Raw genomic sequence first — 25,565 nt, 5'->3', positions numbered from 1 at the left:
ATATTCTGGACAGTTCTGGAATGACAGACTTTATACTTCCAACTAAAATTGCCTGTAGATCCTTTTAGCTCAAACTCTCTTTGCTGTTAAATTGAGTTTTGGAGCATAGCAAAGAGAGCGACATAAAAAGACAGCTTCTCTTTTTGTCTGCTTTGGCAGCAATTGTGTGAAATAGTCACAGTGCCGAGTTGAGCTCTTTGCAGCCCGTGGGCACATACTTTGGGGAGCTTGTCACCTTCGTGCGTTCCACACACGAGGACACTGACTCTGTCAGTCACAGTGTCACTTCCACAAGCCTGCGTGCTTCCCCCCCCCCAGCACCCCCAACACCCCCTCTCCCTTTTGGCATCCCTTCGTGTTCTCACCACTCACAGGACTTCTGATTTTTGCTGTGAGGGCTTCTGGTCTGTCAAAACAATGTTTGACAAAAAGTTTCTGTACACAGGACTGGTTGGCATGTTGATCCTGATATAGGGAAATACACACCTGTACGGGAGGATTGATCCACCATATGTTGCCACTTGAAAACACTGCAAGTCAGTGATAATGTAATATATTTTTTTCCCCCATCCCCCCATTGTGTTGTCAGTTTCTATGCAGCTACTATGGTCCTGTCCTGTATTTGTCCCTTGTGATGATGACGTTGTCATTTGCTATGGACCTGTTTTTGTCACTCTTATTTTATCATATAGGCCTTTATTCTGTCATATAGAATTGAGCAGGATGAGTGACACTTTTGTTAGTACGTTGAGGTTCCTCTGCATCCAGCCTGCTCAAGGTTCTTCGTCAAAGATTCTCCGTCAAGTGTTTTTCTTCGCGGCCATCTGAATTCAGCACTGTTCTGTTGTTACTTTGTATTTTTATTTGTATTTTTTACTTTTTGAATGTTTTTCGGGTAATGGAGCATTATGTTTGGAACCGCAAAGTTTTGTTACAGTTTTGACATTTTACTGTGTTGAAGTACATTAAGTATGAATAAAATAATTTCAACAATGAAATGTCGCATAGTCCAAAAGTAAACATGGCACTAATGGAGTTTAAATGATGAAATCTGCCCTGGCTAGATTGTCACATTAAAATTACAGAGTCATAAAACTATAGTTTGTTTATTTTATATGGTGATTACCTTTCCCGTGGTAAGTCAAATCGGTGCAGAGTAAGTGTGTAGCTCTCAATCCCAACTGTGCACTACGTACCTGCATTTGTGTGCGTGTGTGCGTGTGTGTGTGTGTGCGTGTATGCGCACGTGCATGCGCGTTTCAAACCACAGGAGAAGCCAGTCAATGGTGAATGTAATGAAAATGCAAATTGTCCTTCTGCTGTTGACCTGCGCTGTCAATCAACATCGCAATAATTCGATGCAAACCAACTTTGTACAAACAGGCCTGCAATCAACTCGGAGCGTGACTGAGACAAGCCATTTCCTTCGTTCATAATGGAAGAATGTGTTTTCTTCATTGCACTGGTTTCTACTGTCATTCCTCCCGGACGCGGGATATATAGCTGCTGATAGAGCAGAACTATTCCACCTCCACCCGGACAGCTCGCGTGGGCGGTTCGCTGTCAATCAAAGCATCACGTGGGGCAAGTGATGCATAAGAAGAGGAACGTCACTTTCATTTGCATTCTGTCACCCTGTGGTTTTGTTTATCTGCATTTCCACCTCTTTCACAAAACTACTGCTTCTTTTTCTTGTGTGGTATTATTTGCATTTGCAATTCAATGACATTGAAATTCCTTTGCAGGAATGTTTTTACTGACTGCTTGTCACCCTCCCGAGGCGTCTAATGACCTCTAGGTGCCGCTGTTGTATCCTGGCTGTGGCGAGCGTCGCTCTCCAAGGTTCTAAAATCAAAAGGAGTCTGCTTTTGCCTATTGTTTATAGGGCAATTTAGACAATCTAAACATACTACAGCCATAGTCTATTATTAGTGTCGGCGTAGGTTGACAGCAAGGCACATTGTTCATTACCAATGAGGTAAACACGCTTGAGTTTTCTAGACTAAGCCACCTCCGTCCGTCTCTTATATTCATTTAGACGAGATGCGTTTCAGTGTGGTCCGGTTCCAAATAGCCATTAAAGTGAATAGGAAATTTTACATCATTTTATATTTGTAATTTTTAATTATAGTTTGAATGACTTGCGTGGGTTTTGTTCTAATTCAGCCTGACTGTGAGTGTGGATGGTTTCTGTTTTAATGTGACCTGTGATTAACTGTAGACTAGCCCAAGGTGTAGATGATGATGATTATTGTTATTATGATGCTCATTACTAGTAGAGTTAGCGTTAGTAGTATTAGTACTATTGTTTGTTCTTTGGTTGGATACAGAGGTTTAATGCGGATGCAAGCAAATTTAACCAGCCGGAGATGTCCATCGCGCGTCAGCTCGGTATTAATATAACAGGAAGTAAGTACGCACAGGAAAAGACTGCTTTGTGCCTCCCAAAATAAGAGATTAAACGTGTTAGTGGCTTCTTCTTTATGGCTTTGAACCTGTTACATCGCAATATTAGTACGTTAACATTACACATAATAATCATTTATGTGGTTTACATCCTGCTTCTTTGCGTGATTTGGCGTGACGCGTATATAGATAATTTATTTTGAAATAATCACCGGATAACATGCGCGTCCGTAAAATGGCTTGACTCATGAAGCCAGCAAATTGCCGGGAGCCACTGAGTGTCGGCTCATTCGGGTAGGATTCAGCGAGGAGTTAAAACCATCTTTTCGAAGAGCTGCGTGGACTCGACCACAGCTCCCGGAGCGCTGAAGCGGGCGTTTGCCAACTCAATCCACGTTCTACGACGCCGTTATCACAAAGAAGTTAACAGGCGGAAAACAACCTGCGGCGACATCACCTCGCAGTCGCCAGACACCGCTGCAAAAAAAGAAAGGAAAAAAAGTCGATTGCCACGGGGACTCTGGATAAAACTTTCCACTTTTCCACCAGGGGATTCCGTCTTAAAATCTTCTCATTCCGCCGGCTGGAACCCTGACAGAATGTTTGGTCAGTACGAGCTACATGCCGGGAGCTTCGCGTCCATGTCAGGGGTCGCTCGTTTTGGGAAATGATGACTGTCAGCACCGACGGCAAAATAATGGTCAGAAGATGGCTCGTCACGTTCAAGCCGTTCAGGTAAGAAGCTGCCTACTTCAAATGACGTTTTCCCCTCGTCTCGACGTTCTTATTAACTGGACATCTGCTTGTTATTGTTGTATTGGTGAGTTCTGATTGAGTTCTTAAGGTGGCACCATAAGAACTGTTGACGTATACCAGGTACTTCCAGGTATTTGGTGGTTTCTTAGCTCAGCTGAGTCCAATAATGAGTCGTTGGTGTGTTATGAAACTTTTGACAACAAAGTACCACCATCATGACCAACATTAAAACACAAATAAGGGAACTGAAATGTATCAAAAATCAGGCATAAAAAAAAAAAATATTGTTCTTACTTTAAGCCACTGTAACAGTTTGAACATTAACACGTGCTTAAATAGAAATATAAAAAAAACAGCTACTATAACAACACTCTATTACAAATTATTCCCCAAGAGTTTGAAAAAAAAAATGTTCTGAAATATTTAATGTGCTTTTAAGTTTGAACATTTAATTCAGGTGGTATGTGTACCACACTTTGAGAACAGCACTTGCCAGGTGTGTTCTGATTAGATTCTCATTATAAGACCAGTTTTAAAATTTCAGTTTTGTTTATCAACAAAATTTCATTCCAGCATTAATGGACGTGAAGCACCACATTGTTTTTTTTTTGTTTATGTGGGTTTTGATTAAGACAAGAGAGGGCGGAGAGGGTCATTTCACAGAGTAAGACCGCCATTTTGACTTGTGACGTAACCTCGGAATTGTCAATTAGGAGTTGTAATCTTAATGATGCTCATCCAGTCAGTTAACCTGTCAGTAGCACCTTGGCTTTAATATGAACACGTGCGCATGGCGCAGCAGCTAGCTTCTCGTATTTCAATCCAACAGAGGACTGTGCTCTCTGTATTTAGAAAAAATGTCAGCTAAATCCACATACCAAAAAGCAACAAGTGGCTGCCATGCATTACGAAATGTTTGGAGGGGGAAATCTGGAGAGATTATGAAAAAGTGACAGTCACGGTAATGTACAGTGTATTGCGCCTTCCTGTCGGCATGCTGATGATTGAAGTCTGATATCGAATTCCTGGCAGATCACAAACAGTTGTCACGACGTTCAACTCCGATTGAGTTGTCAAACTGGCACCCCAAGAATTGAGGTCAGGTTGGATCCCTGTTCCCACACCCCTCAATCCAGTCACGTGTGATGCGCAGAAGCGGTTCTGGAACCAAACCAAACTCGTCATTTTGTCGCTCAGCAGATGTTTCGCTCCAAGGAGAAGGATTATAGAATCATATTGTTTCGCAGCCACGGTGAAAAAAAAAGCCACTGATGTTACACTTGCCGCATGGGTACCATTATCAACATATGGCTGAACATTGTGCACATACAAAGAGGCAATCATGGAAAAAAAATAGTTACAGCCGGGTAGCTGCTTGATTTTTATTTGAGATGTGTTTAGATTTTCAGTTTAAGACCTGCTAAAGAACTATTTTGCAAATTGGACGTATCAAACTTGACAGTAGATATAAAACTTGCAAATGTCAACACTATCTCGTATAGTAGTTTGTGTTGCCACAATCCCCAAACAACATTACCAGCGTCACATAGCGGCAACTCCTCCCCCGTAGCTGGCATAACTCGTCTACTTTCCAAATCATCTGCCAAGTGGCCAAATCAGATAGGTGTATATGTTTGAGGGAGCCAATTAGCCGATAGCGCATCTCCTCTCCTGATCCAATTAAAGGGAGCAGAGCATTTACTTTAAGCCTGTTAATTAAAGGCTCGTCAGTGCAGGAGAAGCGAGGTCTAATCCTCTCGCGTCACCCACCTAACAGCCCTTTGCCAAACAGCTGAATAATAATCAGAGGGGATGACGATCGCCCTAGGACGGCTTCGGCGCAGTCCCGCTACCCTCACGCCGGCTAAATTGATTTTATGCCTCTTTACACTTCATATCGATCTCAGTGTTGCACTTCACTACTATATTCGAGATGCTCATGTAAACTAATGGAATCCCTTTTAAAACTTGTTGTAGTCTGTCTTTAACTGTAATTAGTGATAACCTAAAACGGCAATCTGTAGAAAATAAGCATTTGGTGTCATGAATTAGTAGAACAGGAAATGGAACTATGAGACAAACTGTATCAACTGCATCGTGATTTCCAACCAGGGTGACACGTCACCCTAATGTCCCGTGAGAGATCATCAGTTGTTTTGCAACTTATTTTCGTTTCCATAGTCGTGAAATTAGAACAACTTGATAGCCAACCAGCATCTCACAACAGATTGCGCTCAACTTTGGACCTCCCACTGTAATGCCGCAATCAGAATTGCAGTTTGTCATTTGGGACTGAGCTGGGCGGGTTCATTCCCAAGATGTGCCCGGCAGATGGGTTGTAGAGAGGTAACCGAGGAACGGTGAACTCGCGCCAGCTGCTCAGATGGTGAGACACTGCTGGAACTTGTGTTGCTCTCTTTATAGTAATGCACACAAGGGTGCTTATTCTTTTTTCAGCAGCAAAGGGATGACTGAATCAGTAATGGGAAGCCTTTAACATGCACATGTTATTATGGCTACAGGTATTATATATATATATACCTAAATTAATCCTTAGGGTTGTGGGTAGTGGTGTCACTATCTAATAGTTTTGGAATCGATTAATCTATTGATTATTCAATCAATTAATCGATTAATCTGATTCATTTTAATTTTGAATTAAAGTGTATTACAGAAGCATTTTCCCCTGATTACTGTTTATTAACCAGTTATGTGTGGAAGTTTGTGCGCCAAGTCTTCGTCATAGCAAAGTGTAGCCACTGTCACAGCAAAGTCATCACCAAAGCCAACCAAGTCGTCATCGTCACACCTAAGTCGTCATCGTCGCAGCAAGCCAAGTCGTCATCGTCGCAGCAAGCCAAGTCATTATCGTCGCAGCTAACCAAGTCGTTATCGTCGCAGCTAACCAAGTCGTTATCGTCGCAGCTAACCAAGTCGTCATCGTCGCAGCTAACCAAGTCGTCATCGTCGCAGCCAGCCAAGTCGTCATCGTCGCAGCCAGCCAAGTCGTCATCGTCACAGCCAACCAAGTCGTCATCGTCACAGCTAACCAAGTCGTCATCGTCACAGCTAACAAAGTCGTCATCGTCACAGCTAGCCAAGTCATCATCGTCTCAGTTAACCAAGTCGTCATCGTCGCAGCTAACCAAGTCGTTATCATCGCAGCCAGCCAAGTCGTTATCGTCGCAGCCAACCAAGTCGTCATCGTCGCAGCCAACCAAGTCGTCATCTTCACAGCCAGCCAAGTCGTCATCGTCACAGCCAACCAAGTCGTCATCGTCTCAGCTAACCAAGTCGTCATCGTCTCAGCTAACCAAGTCGTCATCGTCGCAGCTAACCAAGTCGTCATCGTCGCAGCTAACCAAGTCGTCATCGTCGCAGCTAACCAAGTCGTCATCGTCGCAGCTAAACAAGTCGTTATCGTCGCAGCTAAGCAAGTCGTTATCGTCGCAGCTAACCAAGTCGCCCTTGTTACAGCCAAGAAGCCATAACTCCTCAGCAAGTCAAGTCAAGTCAAGGCAAATCAGGTCTTGTCACGTCACCCTCCGTTCTAGTCATGGCAATGAGTCTACTCACGTCCCGTCCAGTCATGGCGACCCGTCCAGTCACGTCCCATCCAGTCATGGCGACCCGTTCAGTCACATTCCTTCAAGTCATGTTTATCAGCTCACCTTTTCCCCTATGGTTAATTTAAGTTCCACGCCTTGCACTTCCCTGCATTTGGGTCCACCATCCCTCAATCACTCATGCTCTACCCTGACACAAACGGTCTCACATGACTGGCTGGAGAGTGGGGTACCTCTTGGACCAATCACAGGGCACATACTGTTTAGACAAAGAACCATTCTCACTCATATTCCAACATTACGCCTTTTTGAGCTAAATTGTGGTGGCTCTGTTAGAACCCCATGCACAACTATTCATGACATGTTTCAAATTCAATAATTAATATTTAGCGTGTTTATCATGTATAACTTCAGCCTGTAAAAAAAATTACTCCTGAGTCCTGTATAGTTAGTTTTTAACATGTAATGAGTTTTGTAAGGACAGTATAAAATACTAGTTTATTTAGAAACTATACTAAAAATAAAATACTATATTAGTATAAAATATTTGCTGTAAAAAGAAAAAAAAACAGTTTATTTGATCATATTTATGAAATTAATTACAATGGCCGTGTGGGCCATCGGGCCACTTTTTATGTCGGACCCTGCTCAGACCTGTGACGCATCCAACAATGAATTTAAAGCTGAACTTATTTTTATTTTAAGCTCAAGCGAACACTTGCTTTCATGATTTTTATGACTTGGCCCGTCTTATAATATTCGGCTCGTAAAACCAAGACGTCTTATCCCTCACGCATCATTCGGCATCCGCTTCATCCCTTTAGGTGAACCGGATCAGTACGTTTTGTGACTGCCAAGCTGTCATTGGGAATTCCTTCCTAACAAGTCGCATTAATATTCACTGGTTCCATTCAGAACCTTTGCGTGACTGATGCTACTTTGACACTAGGCCGGAAACACTTCTCGCCTGCTTATGAATCATTAATTCTTTTGTTGTGTCCGTTCATTTCTCCGGCACAAAGGTCACTACCTCTAAATTATGAATGATGCTGATTAACCTTCCATTTTTTAAACCTTGACTTGCCTCGTCGCAAGTCATGAAAGTTGATTGCTATTTCGTCCAGTGGATGGAAATCAGACATTTTCCATTTCCCCAAAGACTCTTTGGCGTACTATGATAACCCTTTGATCTCTATCCATTTGACAACAGTAGCTTAACTGGGTCAGGAATTACACAGATACAAAATACCTGCCTTTCCTCTCTTTTAAGTCAAACATGTGAATCTCTCTGGGCCGTCTTAACAAGGGAGAATGCACACTCTGCTGTCTCAATTCTCTCCCCCCCTCATGAGATTTTATGAAACACACATTTTTGCATAAAAGCCAGGGAGTCTGTAGCCGTGTGTCACTAATGGATGTATTCCATGCAAAGCACAACAGCTGATGCTGCTAAGGCGCTGTTAAGAGCCCATTATTGCCCTAGTTTTTAAGACTTCGTGGCCCCTTTTTACACTGCCTTTAAAATACATTTTTTTTCCTCTGTGTTGTGATGTTTATAAATGTCACCAATGTGGAAAGAGGGGATAAAGTTTATTTTCCAGTTTTACAGCGTTGGTGGAATCAGCCGCAACACTGATGAGATGCCACCGTTGCGCAAGGATGTGAAGTTTACCACTTAATATAACTTCTTTTTTATTTTTATTTTATTTTGGCCAATAAAAGGAGACGCCAAGGACCTGTTCTAAAAATAGCTCTCCTGTGACGGGACATTGTGATTTCCCTAGGAATGTCGTACAAGTGATCGTTTAAAAATGTAGACGCTTGCAAATTGATATTTATCTGTTTCCTACCTTGTTAATTTATTGTAATTATTGTCAGATAAACATTCACATGATCAATGTCTTTACATAGATAAATATCATTATTGATAATAACTTAAATGTTATTGAAGCACATTTGTTATTTCAACTGGTAGGCCGTCACAAATGATATATTTTCCGGCTGACCACAGAATCTACAAAATCACTGTTTTGCCAACCACAGTGATGTATATTATCACAGTACATTGCAGTTCGAATGACAGTATCGCAATATGATATAATGAGATTTAGCAAATTATAACACAATACCGTTTCAGTTTTGTCACCGACAATGGAAGTATAGCAATAAAAATTCATTATTTTGTTAATGATTACATGATCATGACGTAATATAAATCCAGCCAATGATAATGATTGCATCACAAGACATGTGAGCGATTGAGATGGGATCCATAATTGCGATTGGATCCACGTTGCCTGCAATATATTGAAAAATCTGAGATCATACACAAACATTCAAAACAAGCCTGTGATTAAGCACCAGGAATTTATTTATTTTTGGTCAAAACAAAGTCAATCGTTGGGCGTTGTGGAGCAGCCAAATTGTTAAAACATAATTTAATAAATAGCATTTTTGTTTTAAAGGACAGGAGCAATATCAATATTTTTATTTGTACATGCACATTTAGCAGACCTTATGCACCAGAGATTGAAAGAAGCATGTGGCACATAACCTAAAGTTATTATGCATTTATGATTCCAAGGAGGCAAAATATTGGAACAACGATCCTTAATGCTGGTGCATCCAAGAGAGAGATTGTGCACTTTATACAGACGCTCCCCACCTTACGAACGAGTTAGGTTCCGGACGATCGTTCGTAAGGTGAATTTGTTCGTAAGTTGCTTCAGTGCTATATTTTGTATTATAATTTATGTTTAAAGCCTATATAAGTATATTGAAGGTTTATATAAGTATGTTTAAGGCTTGTACAAGTAACCTGCATTGGTTTGTACTGAAAAAAAATTAATAAAATGGAGAGAATACGTACAGTACTGTACTGTACTACATATGTTAGAGAGAGAGAGCGAAAGACACACACACAGTATGTACATGTACGTAATAAGATAAATAAAATGAAGTTACTTTTGGAAGATGTACTCGATGCTTAAGGAGATGATGGAGGAGGAGGAAGAGGAGGATTTTATATCATGAGAGATTCTTCGTCGTCGCTGGAATCGGCTTCAAAAGTTATTTCCTGCTTCATGGGGACCGGCGTTTCTTCCTCCTCCTCCTCCTCCTCGCCACGTTGCTGAGCCTCCAATGAGCTCTCACAGCGCCAATCGTCGGTATTAGCGGCGGAAAGAAGCACTACGCGCAATACAAAATCTAACTTACAGCATTTCTTTCCGAACATTTTTCGACATACTGTACGCGCAGAAATGTTCGTATGTACTGTTGTTCGTAAGTAGGGGAGCGTCTGTACATTTTTTTTGTTCCGCCCTTGAGGACATACCTTACGCTTTTTTTTTTTTTTTTGTAAAGCTGTAGTTGAAGTTCATGTAGTAAATAGTGTAACTTGAATGATTTTCTCCTTGTGTGATAGTTATATTTCTGTTTCCCTTTTTCTGCTGGCCTTGTCATGTCAATCGTTGCCTTGCCAACCTAACCCACAATAATTGATTTTGTCTGCCTATATTCTACCAAACTACAATTCACCTGTCTCTTAAATGCCTTGCCTGCCTTCCTCTTTCTTACAAATTGCTTACCCCCACATCATTTCCCGCTGTCTCACATGCAACTCAATTCACTCCTTTTAACGCTTCCTCCTTCCCGGCGCTTTTGTGTGTTGCAGGATATTCGTGGTGGGAATAGGCTTCTTCAGCCTGTGCTTTCTAATGACTTCTCTGGGGGGGCAATTCTCAGCCAAGAGACTGGGGGACTCCCCCTTCACCATCCGTACAGAAGGTACCAACATGTGCTTTCTTGTGTGCGCATGTGCTTAAAAGTGCTCCTGGTCCCTCTTGCTCGCTCTGCGCTAAACATGACTATCCTGTAGTATTACTTTTTATTTATTTTTATTTTTTTCCGGAGAGCTCAGTATTGTTCATTCGGTAATCTTACCGATTTGATATGTCATCATCATTGCGCTCTTTTTTTTTTTTTTTTTTTTTTTTGTATGTGGGTATCCTGTAGTATTACTTAAAGAGGGGTACATGAAAATTTAATGCAAGAGACCCCGTGATACCCAAAGAATCTAACAGCGTGTGGTGTAGTAAACATGACCGGCACGGCACACCGCATTCATAACTATGTATGCCGTTGCACCAAAACTGACTTGCGAGAGGCAGCATGGCGGCCACGGGGCATCCAGACCGCCAGAAGGTAAAAACAAGAAAGAGGAAGCGATAGAAGTCAGGCAAACGACGGTGTTGACATTGCAAAAGTCTTCTCACTGTCATTTTTATTGAGGTGAATGATTTGCAAGACACGTTTATGCAAACATTCAAAACAACCCGTCGCCCATCCTTTTTGTGTCTGGTAAGAATGTGAGGTTCAGGTTACTTTCTAATTGGCTATCATTTCATTTCATTTCACAGCACAGTCATGGATTCTGTGCCTCAGCCTGTTTGCGATCATGAATATTGAAAAGATGTATTTAACATTTCCGGTTGTCTGCCCTCAGAACTGTAAGGAGTCGTGATAACCATTAGTCCATTGCGCTGCAGATGCATTAAACATAAACACTACAAAACAGCTGTTAATTCCAATGCCATTAACGCCACATAAATGCCTCTTGATGACAATAACGGCAGCAAAGTGAGTTCTTTTATTTCATTGTAGTTTTAGATATACAGTGGTCAACTTTTCTTAATGAACATGGCAGTGAAGAACATTGCCTGTAAAGTGTCGCCTTAGTTTAATTTGTTCTGTGAATGACAATGCAATTAATCTGTTGCCCAAAGATGTATATTATAAAATGATTTTAACAGCCGTCGCTTCCTGTAGAAGGATTAGATAGGATTTCGCATTCAGTAATCTTCAGCAAAAACGAGGCTGAGCTTGAAATACTTATTTTCACTCTTCTTTCAAATGTACATGTTGTCAAACAAAATGGTGTGCCGCCAGTGGAATGACCCAAAACAAATGGGAAGCAGAAAAAACTAATCCTTGCTCTTTTTCTTTTGGGTCTATCAATTAACGGTTGGCAAACCAACTTACTGCCACCGACTGACAAAGCAATGTGAATTGATGGCGGGTAATTTTTTTGCGTGTTGTCGAGCACTTGAAACTTGGAAGTCAACTAGTGTCACTGAACAAATTGTGCTCCACTTTGGAGGTTCCACCGTGATGGACTTAGAGAAGTAAAAAAAAAAAAATCTGCTCTGTTTATGTGTCTGTGTTTGAGAGATAATGGGACAGGAGGATTTTCTTTTGGGATTACTGTGTTTGTGTGAATTAAGGATAAGAATGTGCTCGACGTGCTTGATTAATCAACTACTCGTGCCGTGCAGCCTGGGAAGGAATTTGGAGCAAGCCCATTAAAATTGCATAACGTCCAACCGTGCTTCCCCAAAGGATTTCACCATGTGTTGTGCCTGTCAATTATGTCTGCATCATATTATTGCAGGAAAATGTGCCTTCCTTTGAGCACGGAAGATGCTTTTTATGTGAATGCCCCGCCAGTTCTGCCCTTTTTTATGCGTGGCCCCCGTGCCGATCGACCACGCGGTTTCTCGCGACTCCCTGCCCATTCGGAGCGTGCGCTCGTCCGCGTTTGTGATGAGCTGGCAGGAAACTGCTGTTAAAAGGGACGACGACGGCAGCAATGTGGGACAAGATTGAGACGGTGCAGGCCCAGGGGCCGATCCATCTGCTCGCTGAAAAACAACTGGTCCTTTCATTAAGCCTTCGCTCACCACCTGCGGGGTCACTCTGTGTTTGCGTCTCGTGTTTGCCACGTCTTCCGTGTAACGCAAAGGAGATTATGTACTTTTCCAAATCATTCTGCACTTTTTTTTAATGCTAAGCTCCTTCATTTTACTCTGATTTATGACTTATGTTTGCTTTTGGGCTTTGTTTTAAGACCAGGGAAGATGTCATTGTTTTCCCACAGTCATTTTTTTCCCTCCACTTGTGTGTACATTCCAGATTAGGTGTCATCCTTTTAAAAGTTTGACAGCTGTTTGGAAAGTTCTTCCTAAATATTGTGCTATAAGTCTTTGAGGATGACAGTTCTGTTAGCTGAAAGCGCGACAATGCAGCGAAAACAATCAGCTTTTGATGACATACTCATTTTTTATTGTCATTACCACTGGCCAAGTTGCAGCGGTTGCAAGTGATGATATTCCCATCAAATAAACCCTTTTTATTGTATGGACATTTTTTTTTACAATTTATATTCAGAAAAGTTGCCTGCATGTTCAGCAGCAATACAAAAACTGGCAGTCACTTCTTTTTTCCTGAATGAATTGTTTGCTGTTTGAAGAGTAAAGCAACGTAAATACAGTAGAACTTCTGCGGAAGGTCAAACAGTCCTAGATGTACATCGGTCGGCCTGGTGTTTGTTCAGATATCAAAACAGTTTTTCCTAAATCAAGTAGTAGAAAACGAGTAGTATGGCTGAATGTCTTAAAAAAAGCAAAATGTGCAGAAATAAACCTTTGATGTCAGCTGCATAGAGGTTTTACATGATTTGTGGTTTTGTTACTGTAAAGAGTACATATATTGGAAACATGTCTTTTAATTGGTCATATATACATTTGGGTCTCTTGAGCCAACCATCCTATCGAGTGTGAAATTACACAGGAGCTTGAATTAAGTGCTTCAGATTGCGTCCTTGTTGTGAAGTTTCTTCATCTGCTACCTGGGGAAAAAGAGCCGCCATTTTCTCTTTCTTGATAGCTAGATTATGTTGAAACTTGAAACACTATCATGTTGAAGCCAATAGCTAAGCAGAGCTGCAGTGCCGTTGGATACAAAGATTAGTGTTAGTGAACAAAGTGGAATAACCTAAGCATTCAGTAACGCCCTATTGTAGTCGCGCCCCTCCAACTTGTTCAGGTGAAAGATGAATTTTCCTAAAAAAAAAAAAATTATTATGGCTTGGAGACATCAAAGCTAGAATTGCCTTGAACGTCTTAAACTTTAATAAAGAGACAACTCCAGTAATGGTGTTTTGTCTCAGTGGCTCTCGTAAATCCCCTCTTGTTGATTTGGGGCATTGGCACTCCGTGTTAAGCCAGCAGTCTTAAACTTTGGTCTCGGCAAAACGGTGCAGTATTTAAGTCCAGCTTTTTTCACCTCAGGCATCTGGCAACGGTGACGCTTTTTCTTACGCAGCAGCACTTTGAAAGAGTAATCCATGCCTTCATCACGTCTCAACCGGATTACTCTAATGCACTTCACTTTGGAGTCAGCCAGCTCTCGCGCAAATAATTACAGTTGGTTCTTAGCATAGTCACACTTTTATTTTTGTTTTAAATGATGCTTAATTGTCTTATGTTCTGTTTTCATTTATGGCCATCGCATTGTCTCAGCTGTGGTTGTTTTTAAAGTGCTCTATGAATAGCGTTGGGTTAAATTGACTCAAGATTCAAACATAGGCTGTACTTCTCAACTTCTTCTGACAGCCATGTTTTTCCAAAGATTCACACTACAGACGCTCGCCAACTTACGAACGAGTTACGTTCCGAGCGATCGTTCGTAAGCTGAATTTGTTCGTAAGTTGCTTCAGTGCTATATTTTGTATTATAATTTATGTTTAAAGAGAATACGTACAGTACTGTACTACGTATGTTAGAGAGAGAGAGACACACACAGTATGTACATGTACGTAATAAGATAAATAAAATGAAGTTTAACTTACTTTTGGAAGATGTACTCGATGCTTAAGGATTTGATGGAGGAGGAGGAAGAGGAGGATTTTATATCATGAGAGGTTCTTCGACGTCGCTGGAATGGGCTTCAAAAGTTACTTCCTCCTCCGTAACTTCAATGTAGGAAGAAGTTGAGGGTCGAGGAGAAGAAGATGAGGGTTGATGAGTATCTTCCTTGGGGGATTCACTAGAAACTGGCCGAAAGAAGCGATCTAACTACGATTGCACAGTTTTCTTCTTTTTTCATCATAAATGATGCGGCAGCACTGTATGGCATCATTCAATTGATTTGCAACCTTTGTGCAACGTTCAATATTTGGGTCTTGCTGCTCGAAGAGTGCGATGGCTTTATCTATGAGCGACAGGCGTTTCTTCTTCTTCCTCCTCCTCGACACGTTGCTGAGCCTCCAATGCTGGGTGAGCTCTCACAGCGCCAAGCGTCGGTATTAGCGGCGGAAAGAAGCACTACGGTAATCGGAAAAAGGTGCGCAATAAAAAATCGAACTTACAGCATCTCTTTCCGAACATTTTTTGACATGTTCGTATGTACCGTTGTTCGTAACTCGAATGTTCGTAAGTAGGGGAGCGTCTGTATGTAGTCACGGTCACGCAAACCTCATGTTCGGGATGAGTTTTGAATGTAAAACTTCCAAAGTAGTACAACTTCTACACTTGCAGTTATGATAGGATAGTGCATTTCAATATAGCAACAATCTAGTTTTTAGTGTGACGCGTCTGCCATATCTTCGCATGATGTTCTGAGATATTTTTACTCCGGGTTTTAACCTTCTCTTCGCACAATAAAACCTACATTTGTGTGGGGCTTATCACCGTAGTGTGAGCTGCTCTGCAAAGCCGATCGCTTGTTTGAGTATTAGCCGAATCCCATCGCCACCTCTCTCTTTGCTGGATTATCGGCTTCCATCTTCTCAAATCCCTGTCTCTCCTCAGTAACTCTCAAACTCATCATGGGCTGTGAGCTGACGCGGGTTCAGTTGGTGGTGGTGGTTTGGAGAGTGTAAAACAGATTGTCGGCCTGTGTTTTTGTGCACATCTGTGATTAAAAGAAAGAATTAGATTTCTAGAGGTTACATTTCTCACTGAGTCCACAGATGAAAAGGAGTCGGCGTAAAAGGTGCGCTTTTATCTCCACATTAAAATGAATCCGACACAAGGGAGACGTTAGCTTGATCAAAGGCTCTCCCTATGGAGCTTGTTCATACTATGCAGTCGGTTTATTATAATAACAAGAAGCCACGACAATCCCTTTTAGCCTCAGCTTGACTCTTACGACGCTGTTTATTTTAGTTCTAAGACCCAAGGCTTGATAACTCTTTGTGCCTCCCTGATGGGAAGGAGAATCTAATTTTATTTCCCCCCTCTCACTTATTCTCTCTTTTATTATTTTGGAGCTCTGCAAGTCTAATAGCCAACAGCTTGAACATTCTGTTGTCATTTATGAAATGGGGAATAGATGGCCAAGAGGTGAACATCATATTTGTAAACGTTGCCGTGCTTGGACCAGACTTGCATTCAACTCAGTGCTGTAGTCTTTTTTTTGGCTTTCTTCACATTAGTCAGAGAAAGACTCACACTTACATATTACATTGGCACAAGTCCCCTCAAAGCGATCTATGTCCTAAGAAGACCCCTACAAAGAGTGTACTCATTTACTAGCTGCAGATAGGTTGTTATTTCCTGTACCTTTGCCGAGCATGAAGGCACGAGGTTTGCTCTGGTTAGTTTGTTGGTTTATGTAAACTGGCTGTTAAAGCTGGCATTTTCCAATTTTTTTTTTTGTCCTGGGTTGCTGTTTGGTATAAACAGACAAGGAGCAAAGTGTATCTGGCAATTGCTTTCGGAGGCAGGACAAGACACTGCAAAAACATTGGGACAAGCCATGAAGTTCAAGCCTCAATACAGTGGTGCCTTGAGATACGAGTGATCTAACTTGAGAGTTTTTCAAGATATATGAACTGTCCATAAAAGAAGAAAAAAAAAAAAAGAAGAGATATATGAACTGTCATTTGCCAGATTTTCCGTTTTATACTAGCGAGTTCAAGCTAAGCTAAAAGTGGTGGCAGCGAACTCAACCTACTTCACAATAAGCAGCACTTGGGCAAACGATTCTTCATTAAAAGACTTCTCGCTGTTAATTGACAATTCCAATTGAAGTTTACTGTCAAACTAATTCTAATCAAAGAGCATTACTGCCTTGTGTATTTAAAACAACCATAGCTAGTTTAATGCTAATGCTTATTAGCATCTATTTTGTGGCGCTTTAACCCTTTAAGCAATGGACTGAAAATGAACAGTACAACTACATGTACACTGACTATATAGCATTCACACATTCATTAGCCTTAGCATAACGACTGATATTAGTGCGCTCCTGGTTTGTAAGCAATATCGGCTGTCGTCTCACAAGTATGTAACCTACCTTACACCAGGCACAGGCTCCCTTCCAAAATTTGCTCAAAATCATGCCGTGCACTGCTTCACACTGTCACATCTTTTTCTGCTATTGTTTGTGGTACCTTAACATTTGAAATTTCATGAAAACCCTTAAGACTTGGCAGAGAGCCTTTTAGATTATTTTTTCTGATACAACACTGACTTTTCTACATGTAACAATAACAGGGATCCATTGCGTCGTTAACCTCAGTTTTTCCACTTTGGCAGAGGTCTTATCTCAACGGAGTGTCTTTTAGTCATTTGCTGTTTAGGTCACTCCCTCCCCGGAACATCATCATCATCATGCAGTAAACCAGTCGAGCGCATCGTGCTGCCTTAATGTGTGGCCTGCTTTCATGTGTGTGTGTTTTCTCCCAAGCTGGCAGTTCATCTCCATCACAAACTCCCCGCAGTGATGTTTCCTCCACATCACTTCATGTAGAACAAATGTGGCTTGACAATCTTCTACACGTCGCTGGTGTAAGGTGAATCGCAAGTCACTCTGGGAGTACACTTTATCAGTGCACTCGTAGCCTAGGGACCGTCTCTGTGTGTGTGTGGGTGTTAGTGCATGTATGTGTGATTCTGGATAACTTCGCCCACCATAGGCCAACAAGCTAATGGGTTACTGTGTTTTTTTGGCTTGTACATGATCTTTCCCGCGTAATTTTGGGGGCATGACACATGTAAAGTCCTCTTTACAAAACATACAAAAGACAGAACACAAGCAATTTCTTCTGCATATTTCAACCTTTAAAGGCAAATGAAGCTAGTAAAAGTGGATCAGGGTGACTAATTATACCTCGACCCTGACACTGCAATTTGACTGCTCGTCATTAAATGTCAACATCAGCTTTGGTGTAACTGCTGGCTAGTAGAAAATGTTAATGAGTTGTGATTAAAACGCTGCTGAACAACTGCAGCTATGCCGATGAAATAAGGTGTAGCATGAGTTTTGTCTGCATTGATAACCACACAAAAAAAATTGTTCCGCAGTGCGAATAGCTGATGATGACTGCAAATCCCACCGTTAACACTGCGAGAATTATTTTGCAAGTATGACCTGCTTTGATGCAGAAATAAAATAACAAGGATGACTCTTTTTTTTTTTTTTTCAATGAAGAAGGCATGAAGTAAAATGCTTTTAATATCTAAGGTGGAGTACAACCTTTATGGTATGCTGGACATTTTACTGTTAGTTTATTTTCTCATGGAAAAGAGAAATGACAAACTTCAGCTTTGTATAACCTTGCCAAGATCCCAAATAGCGAATGAATTACAGAAAATAAATTGATGGCTTTGATAAGTATAGTAACTCTTCTCTTGTGTGTGAGAATCTAATATACTGTATCTGCTCATCTATAATAATATCTTTAAATGGTCTACTCTGGAATGCAAAGACATGCAGAGTTGAAAGGAATTTTGTCATGCATGATATGGCATGACTCCTTCTTGTGACTGTTTCTAAGTTGGGCTTTATATAATTCAAAAGCTCCAAAATGCGTTGTTAGATAGACTGTTGAGATCAATTTTGTTTTCTCAATTTTCCCGTGTGCTAAAACGCAATAACACAGTCATTGTTTGCAGCTGCCATCCTAGACACTGTAAAATCAGCCATAGCAGTTCGTCTCAACTTTGATAAATTATATTTCCCATGCTAAAATTGATCTCTTTGGATATATTCCTCCCGAACGCAAGGCAGCCGCAATCCTGGAGGTGCATCCGGTTTATCAGTCAGTTTCCACATCTGTTTGTGCGAGTAATTAACTTTGTGCCTGATTTTGCATGTGCAAACCTTTTAGCAAATCAGGCCCTAAAAATACTCTACAAATAAAACACACACAAAAAAAAGCACCAAATTGTTGCAAGACCAATAGACGTTGTTTTCACTTTGCCTTTTTGAGGTTTGTCGAATCAATTGTCAGCCTGTGCTAAATAAATAAATAAATAAAAGGCCAGGAGCGCACGGTCAATACACCGTGGCTTTGTAGTTGAAATCTAATTGAGCACATTTGTTCTTGTGTGGCAGCTTTGAAGCAGGATGGAGATAGAAGGGGTAACTCAATGACTGCCAAAAATCGCTCTGGTAATCCCCCGCACATTGACATAATCGGCCATGCCGGCACATTAGGAAGAGGGTGAGAGCCGTGGACTAAGATGGAGGAGAAAATGATGCTGACAAAGTTTCAGCACGGTGAAGGAGATGATGTTACTGAACAGTTGGGTTTGGCGGGCAACCAAACAGCTGTTGGCCAAGCCACCCCCGATATCGGCACAAATGAAATATTGCCAAGCAACGACTTGGTGATTAAACATGACAAAACAGATTTCTTTTTATGAACGCAGATTAAAACAAGCTCCATTTTGACCCGTCAATGTCAGCGGCAGTTCTGCCAGATGTGCGTGTGTCAGCAGCTTAAAGGCCACTTAGCACTGTGGAAGGCAACTGTTATTGTGGATTACATTGATTCCCTGTCAGACGCGGCAACAAATCTTGCCTTTTTGTTCTTGAATAGACTTTACATAGTTGTGTGTGTCTGCTGCATCTGGATGAATGCTTTTATTAGATCTCATTTCAGTTTTGTCGTTTGTAACAGTACAAGAGATGTCAACTTGGGTTATAAAAAATATATATATATCTTCATTTGTTACAGTTTAATTTGAACTGCAGGTGACTATTGTTGTGCATGTTATAAAACAAACTTGATTAATTTGAGGTTTTTTAGCACTTGTTTAAGTCAACCAAATAACAACAATAGGTGCCTGTCATTACTGTGCTTTGCATCTTTGCACATTTTCACAAGTCAACACCCCCAACAATTCTCTTTTTTTTTTTTTTCCAGGAGACCTCAGTATTGTTCATTCGATTTGACATCATCATTGTTCTCCTTTTTTAAAAAAAAAAACAAATAAATTAAAAAAAATTAATAAATGTTTTTTTTATTTATTTATTTATTTTTTTCAATTCTTTCAATTTTTTCAATTCTCGACAATAATATGTTATATGTGACCTCACTAGTCTAAACTTGACATTCTGATTAATGTTAATATTGTGGAACACGAGTTATGAAGCAAAATCCAGCCGTTTTTATCCATCTCAGGGAGGGCGGCCATTTTGCCACATGCTCGCGACTGAAGATGACATCAATGTTGCTCAGGGCTCAGGCAACGGCCAATCACAGTTCACCTTTTTTCTGAAGCTGAGCTGTGATTGGTTTATATATGTACATATCACATATTATTGTCAATAAATGTTTAAGGTTGACTTCCACTTTAAATAAACTTTGAGAGATTTGCTGTGAAGTGGAGGATATTTTGAATGACTTCACCTATAGACTTTCCACAGTATATGCAGGAAAACACAGACACAGTTAAACAATGTGGACTTAGAAGGTTCTCATCGGACTGTGCCCGCTCCACCAGTCAATACTGCTACAGTACAGCGAGCGACACCATCCAGATTTTTAATTGTCCCTTACACTATTTCTCCAACTCGTCACTCCAATGCATATTAATGAGAACGCTGACCCAATTTCCAAGTTGTCTGAGTCATTGTTCTGACCCAAGTCCCATTACCCGTGAATGAGAAGTTTCTCCACAGCACATTATACGGTATTATGGTTATGTGATCTCTGAAGGTGACTGTGTAAGTATGCCATAATCTGCTGCTGTCTAAATGACCTTCCCTGTATCGTCTTGCATGTCAGTAGCTCATCGTCCCGTCTGCTATAAGCTGGTTATTTTTCCTGGATCTAGATAAAGTCATACTGGCAGCTTGTCCTTTCGTCCAGCTGGGGAAAAAACACACTAGTACGTGTACTGATGGCTGCTTGGAGGGGGAAAAAAAGTTCTAGTTTGTATTATTGGAAATGTTAAAGCAAGTACACCAAGGGCAAATAAAAGATGGCTTTCCAAGATAAAGTTTGAAAATGTCAAAATTGGACCTGATGAGTATTGCGAAAATCAAACAAACTCTTATTGGATGATTCACGCACTGGAAATGTAAAAAAAAAAAACATCAGATCATTTTTGTTCAGTTGTTAATCACAAGCATAGATGATTCATATTGTTGTACCTTTACTGAGCACTGCATTTTCTAGCCCTCAAACCACAGACCCGGGGAGAAAGAAGGATGGGGGAAATAACAGGGAGGGAAAGAAAGATGAAGAGATAAAAATAATGAAAGTGAAAATCTTTATGCCGCAGCATGCTGCAGAAATCAAAGACAAGTCTATTGAAGTGTGAAAGATGCAAAGTGAGCAGCACTAAGTCATAGTAGAGCAATTTCTCCCCCTCCCTCATTCTTTGTTTTCCCCACATGTGCCCTGAGAGACATTTTCACTTCCTCCATGGAGCGTTTCTGGAAATAGCACCGTTGCCTTCATAGGCAGCAGATCACTTTTGGATGCAGTGAATACAATGTGTGGCATTAACTGTGCCACCAAGCCAAATCACTGGCGCTAACATGATTTATTCATGCTAGCTTATGCTGTGCTATTCTTTCTCACATATGCCTTTAGTTACCCATAATAGCCTGTGCTCTGTTAACTCTATAAAGCCTGAATCATGAAATATATGACGGAAAATTCATTTTTTTTTGTAAATAGTCTTTATTGGTGGTTTTGAACAAATTATTTAATTTTTTTGAAAATCAACTTCCATGTCCGTGTCAGATTTGATACATCCGGTCACAATGCTTTAAATTCATACATTTATAACTGTCAAAAATATAATCATAAACATATCCGTATTTCCCAAAATCTGAAAGGAAATTTGCCACCGTTAATAACTTCCTCAATTGTGGCGATATTGCAAAGTCGCTGATACTGCCCTCTAATGGAATATCCATGCAATACATGTGTCAGATCAGATCATATGCATCAGGGTTTTAATGGCGGAAAAAAAAATACTCATCAAATAAAGGGCTCAACATGTAAAATTTAGAACTGAAGTTGCCTGTTTGGGTAGATCAGTGGTGTCCAAACTCGGTCCTCGGGGGCCGGTAGTCCTGCAGGTTTTGGAGGTTTCCCTGCTCCAACGCACCTGTTTCAATCAACAGGATTGTTATCAGGCTTAGTAGAGCTTGCTGATGAGCTTCAGCTGTGTTGGAGGAGAGAAATATCCAAAACCTGCGGGACTACCGGCCCCCGAGGACCGAGTTTGGACACCACTGGGGTAGATGAAATGTTTTCATGTTTGTTTTTGGCTGTCTATTGACTCACATAAGGCAACATGGCAGACAGTCAAGGTTGAAACATTGATGTTATGATGATGTCTTTCTTCTTTTCCCTTTTGCACCACACAAGATTTGGCTTCTGCAGGAAACTGCCCCCAAACACCCGATCCCTTTTCTAGGACAGTAAATGTGTACCTTAATCCAACGCTTTGAACTAAAAAGTGGTCCTTACAATGTCTGGCAGTGACAGTAGGCAAATATGTAGGTACACTTTTGTTAAGTAAGAGAAACCCACTTTAGTCACTGAAATACTGTCACTTGAAATGGAGACTAGAATTTCCCAGATTGTATTGACAACTTACAAAGCTTCTAGGGTAAAACTGGAGCTTTTTTGTCAAGTCACATCAGCTCTGTGTTTACTAACGCAAAAATGAAGCTTGCAAGGAAAAGAACACTGTTGCTACAGTGAAGCTTAAGGCAGGGTCTCTTATCTTCTGGGGCTTCTTTGCTATATCAGGGTGTGTTGATTTTGTGCAGGGTAGTTGAAATCTTGGCTACTACAGCAAAAACAATTGGGTGGTCCTGGACTACTCCAAAAAATCTCATGCATATAAGTAATTTTGAATCTAATAAATTGAAGGTATAAAATTAATATTGTAAATTTCCAGCCCTTCTGTGCTTTTGTTTCAATCACACTGTCATGGAAAACAACAATGGAAGCTATGACAACGCTAGTGTTTTGACAGCACCAAGAGTAGATGACAATATCAGAAATGATTGCTGAGAAAAGAAGCAAAAGCCCGGTTTAAGGCACCAGAGATGTTTTCTTGGCAATATGAAAGCAGGGAAAACACCAGGATGCCAATCTAAATCGAGATGGCGTGTGTGCCCAAAACCCAAATGCACACTGCACTTACCGCCCAGTCACTTGAAATTACTATCAGCCTCGTGGCATCCCTCGTTTTCCCCTCCACCCTTCAATTGTCTTCCATCTGCTGCACAGAGTAAACACTTAGCATCTCACGCCCTCCAGCGCGTCCAACAATCATGTGACCGTTGTAATCATTGCAACAGCTTTGATATCAACCACATGTCACACATTTGCTCATGTCAAGAAGCTGTTGTGTACAACGCTCAAAATCTTCACAAAATGTCGCTGTTTAGGGAAAAAAATGGTTGTCTTAAGATTCAGCAGTTCTAAAGCCCTGAAACTTAAAGTAGCACTTTTCAACCTTGATTAAATATTTTCATAGCTTTTCTGATGAAACATCAACTCAAAACTAGTTGAATGGTACCTTTGCCATGGCCTGACAAAAAAGAAAAAGGGAAGCTACCAGTATAAAAGGACAGTCAAGGATCAACATTGGCCCAGCTTTCGCTTGCTGGCGTGAGCTAAAAAACGACGCAATGTGCTTGTCCTCATGGTAAATATGGTCTTCCTTCAGGCATAACATTACTGCTTTTGTCCATATGGCGCCGCCATAATCAGCATAAACGGGAAGTTCCTTGGTGTTGCTTTAAATGTCCTTATCAGTACAATTTAAAGGAGTTCATCATAAGTCAATTTAGAACATTTAATTTACCGGTATCAAGATGTCCCAAAATGCTCTCTGTTCATGCCGAGGCTCATTATTGAGATTTGTATAAGATTTTTAAAATCATAGACATTTCTATATAGAAACCATCAATACCGTGCTAATCACCCCAAAAAAACTACACACAACTGGAGCATTTCACAATCAATATTTAACACGACAAAAACATGAAGCAATAAAATAGACCATACTTCTCAGAAATGCTGATTATTAAATGTTAAAGCGTTTATGCAGGTGACTGCAGATGTGTTTTGCTAGTCAAAGTTGACTGTAACAAGTTTTGCTCCGACTAACCAATCAACGGATGGCAAAAAGCTGACGACAATTCCAAATTTGAAACTGTAATGTTTAACCCTATAACGCCTGAACCATGAAATCTGCAGTATGATAGACCATTCCAATTCTTAGTAAATAAAAAAAAATATTAGTCCTTTTGAACAAACTTTTTTTTTTTTTACCAACTTCCACATATGACTTTTGATTTGTGTCATATTTGATACATCCGGTCACTATCCTTTAAAAAAAAAAACTCCCAAACACAACTAATCAGCAGCTAAATAATAACCACAATTGGAATCCTTCTTATCCGTGCCTGATACACAAAACCAGATGGAAAATGACTAGATCAACAATTCAGTAGTGTTTTTATGCTAAAACAAAAAGCTTCTGAAGCCCACTATGGAGGAGAAAACAAACTATGAAACTCAAAAGGAACTGCAGCATAGCCTCTTTCACATTTTGTGATTGAAAAATGATGCATGTGGTCTTTTAGCAGATTTCATTCAAAAAGAAAATGAAGAGCAAGAAGGAGGGAATCGAATGCAAATGATACCGAGTCAATCCATCCTAAAGACCAAGCAACAACAAAACACCCATCATACATCATACATTGAGTCTTTGGACATAGACGGACACAAGACCAATGTTTGCCACTGTCCTGTAACTGATCATCAATATTTCACAAGAACACCATGCTCAGCACAAGGGAATTTATAAATAAATAATTCACTCTACCGTGGAATTGAATAAGCATGTGCATTGTATGCAGGTGCACGTCAATCACACCCAGATGAAATATACCAGCGGTCTTGCCATCCGTTATCGTAACAATAACAAATGTGACAGCGGCAGATATTTATGTCTTCGTATAGGCGCCGCATCTTCCTCCGTTCTGTATGCAGAAGCGGCCATTTTACATGTTGAAACTTTTTATTTGCTACAGCCACAATGGGTAACTTGCTCATTTTTTAGCTATCCTTGACTCGGATGTGTGAAAAGTTCAATTTTGATTTGTACGTCTTAGTGTAAACATGAGAGCATACATGTCAACCCTAATTTGGTCCCACCTGTATTACAAACCCATAAAATCCTTATTTTCCCATAAAAATCCTTTATGTCAATTTTATCAATACTAAAGCTGTTTCATGCAATAACATTAATCTTACCTTACTTTCTTTCTTATATGAAGACATTGACAGTATCTTGTTCCAAATGACATTTTATTGCACAAAGAAAAGACAGATTTCTAAATATCACAGGGACGGTTGACTTTTTTGTTGCTTCACATTTCTCTCGTGCAACTTTGATTTCAAATGTTCTTTGACATCGTAAATGCCAGATGCCGCAACCTTAATGTCCCGTGAACAAAGCGAACATGATGCATACTCTTCTCCAAGTTTTGACGGACCAATTACCTTAAATAAATCCGTCCATTCCGAACGAAAACGTCCGGTGTATCTTGTTTTTTTAGCCGGCCTGTCCCCCATTTTCTCAACCACTGCGAACGACTCGCAATTTTCGCGCTAACACAAATTTCTTAACTGCGCATGTCAGGAAACTGTTAGAAGTCTCGTGCGATAGACGAGATTTTGTGATCGGTTGTTGTTGTTTAAAACGAGCTTATGCACACGTGTAG

General features: G+C 40.6%; 1 protein-coding gene across 1 annotated transcript in view; it reads left to right on the top strand.

The window, feature by feature from the left end:
• Positions 1-2,674: 2,674 nt before the first annotated feature.
• The window catches only part of LOC144055132 (alpha-1,6-mannosylglycoprotein 6-beta-N-acetylglucosaminyltransferase B-like), an 88,051-nt gene continuing 65,160 nt past the window's right edge, over positions 2,675-25,565 (top strand). Inside the window, 2 exon segments of the mRNA XM_077570851.1 lie at positions 2,675-3,141; positions 10,402-10,514. Coding sequence (XP_077426977.1) covers positions 3,074-3,141; positions 10,402-10,514 — 181 coding nt within the window. The 5' untranslated portion in view covers positions 2,675-3,073.

Source organism: Vanacampus margaritifer, chromosome 7, assembly GCF_051991255.1.
Source record: "Vanacampus margaritifer isolate UIUO_Vmar chromosome 7, RoL_Vmar_1.0, whole genome shotgun sequence".
NCBI lineage: Eukaryota > Metazoa > Chordata > Actinopteri > Syngnathiformes > Syngnathidae > Vanacampus > Vanacampus margaritifer.
Note: the sequence above shows the minus strand (reverse complement) of the source record. Positions and strands in the feature narration are given on the sequence as shown.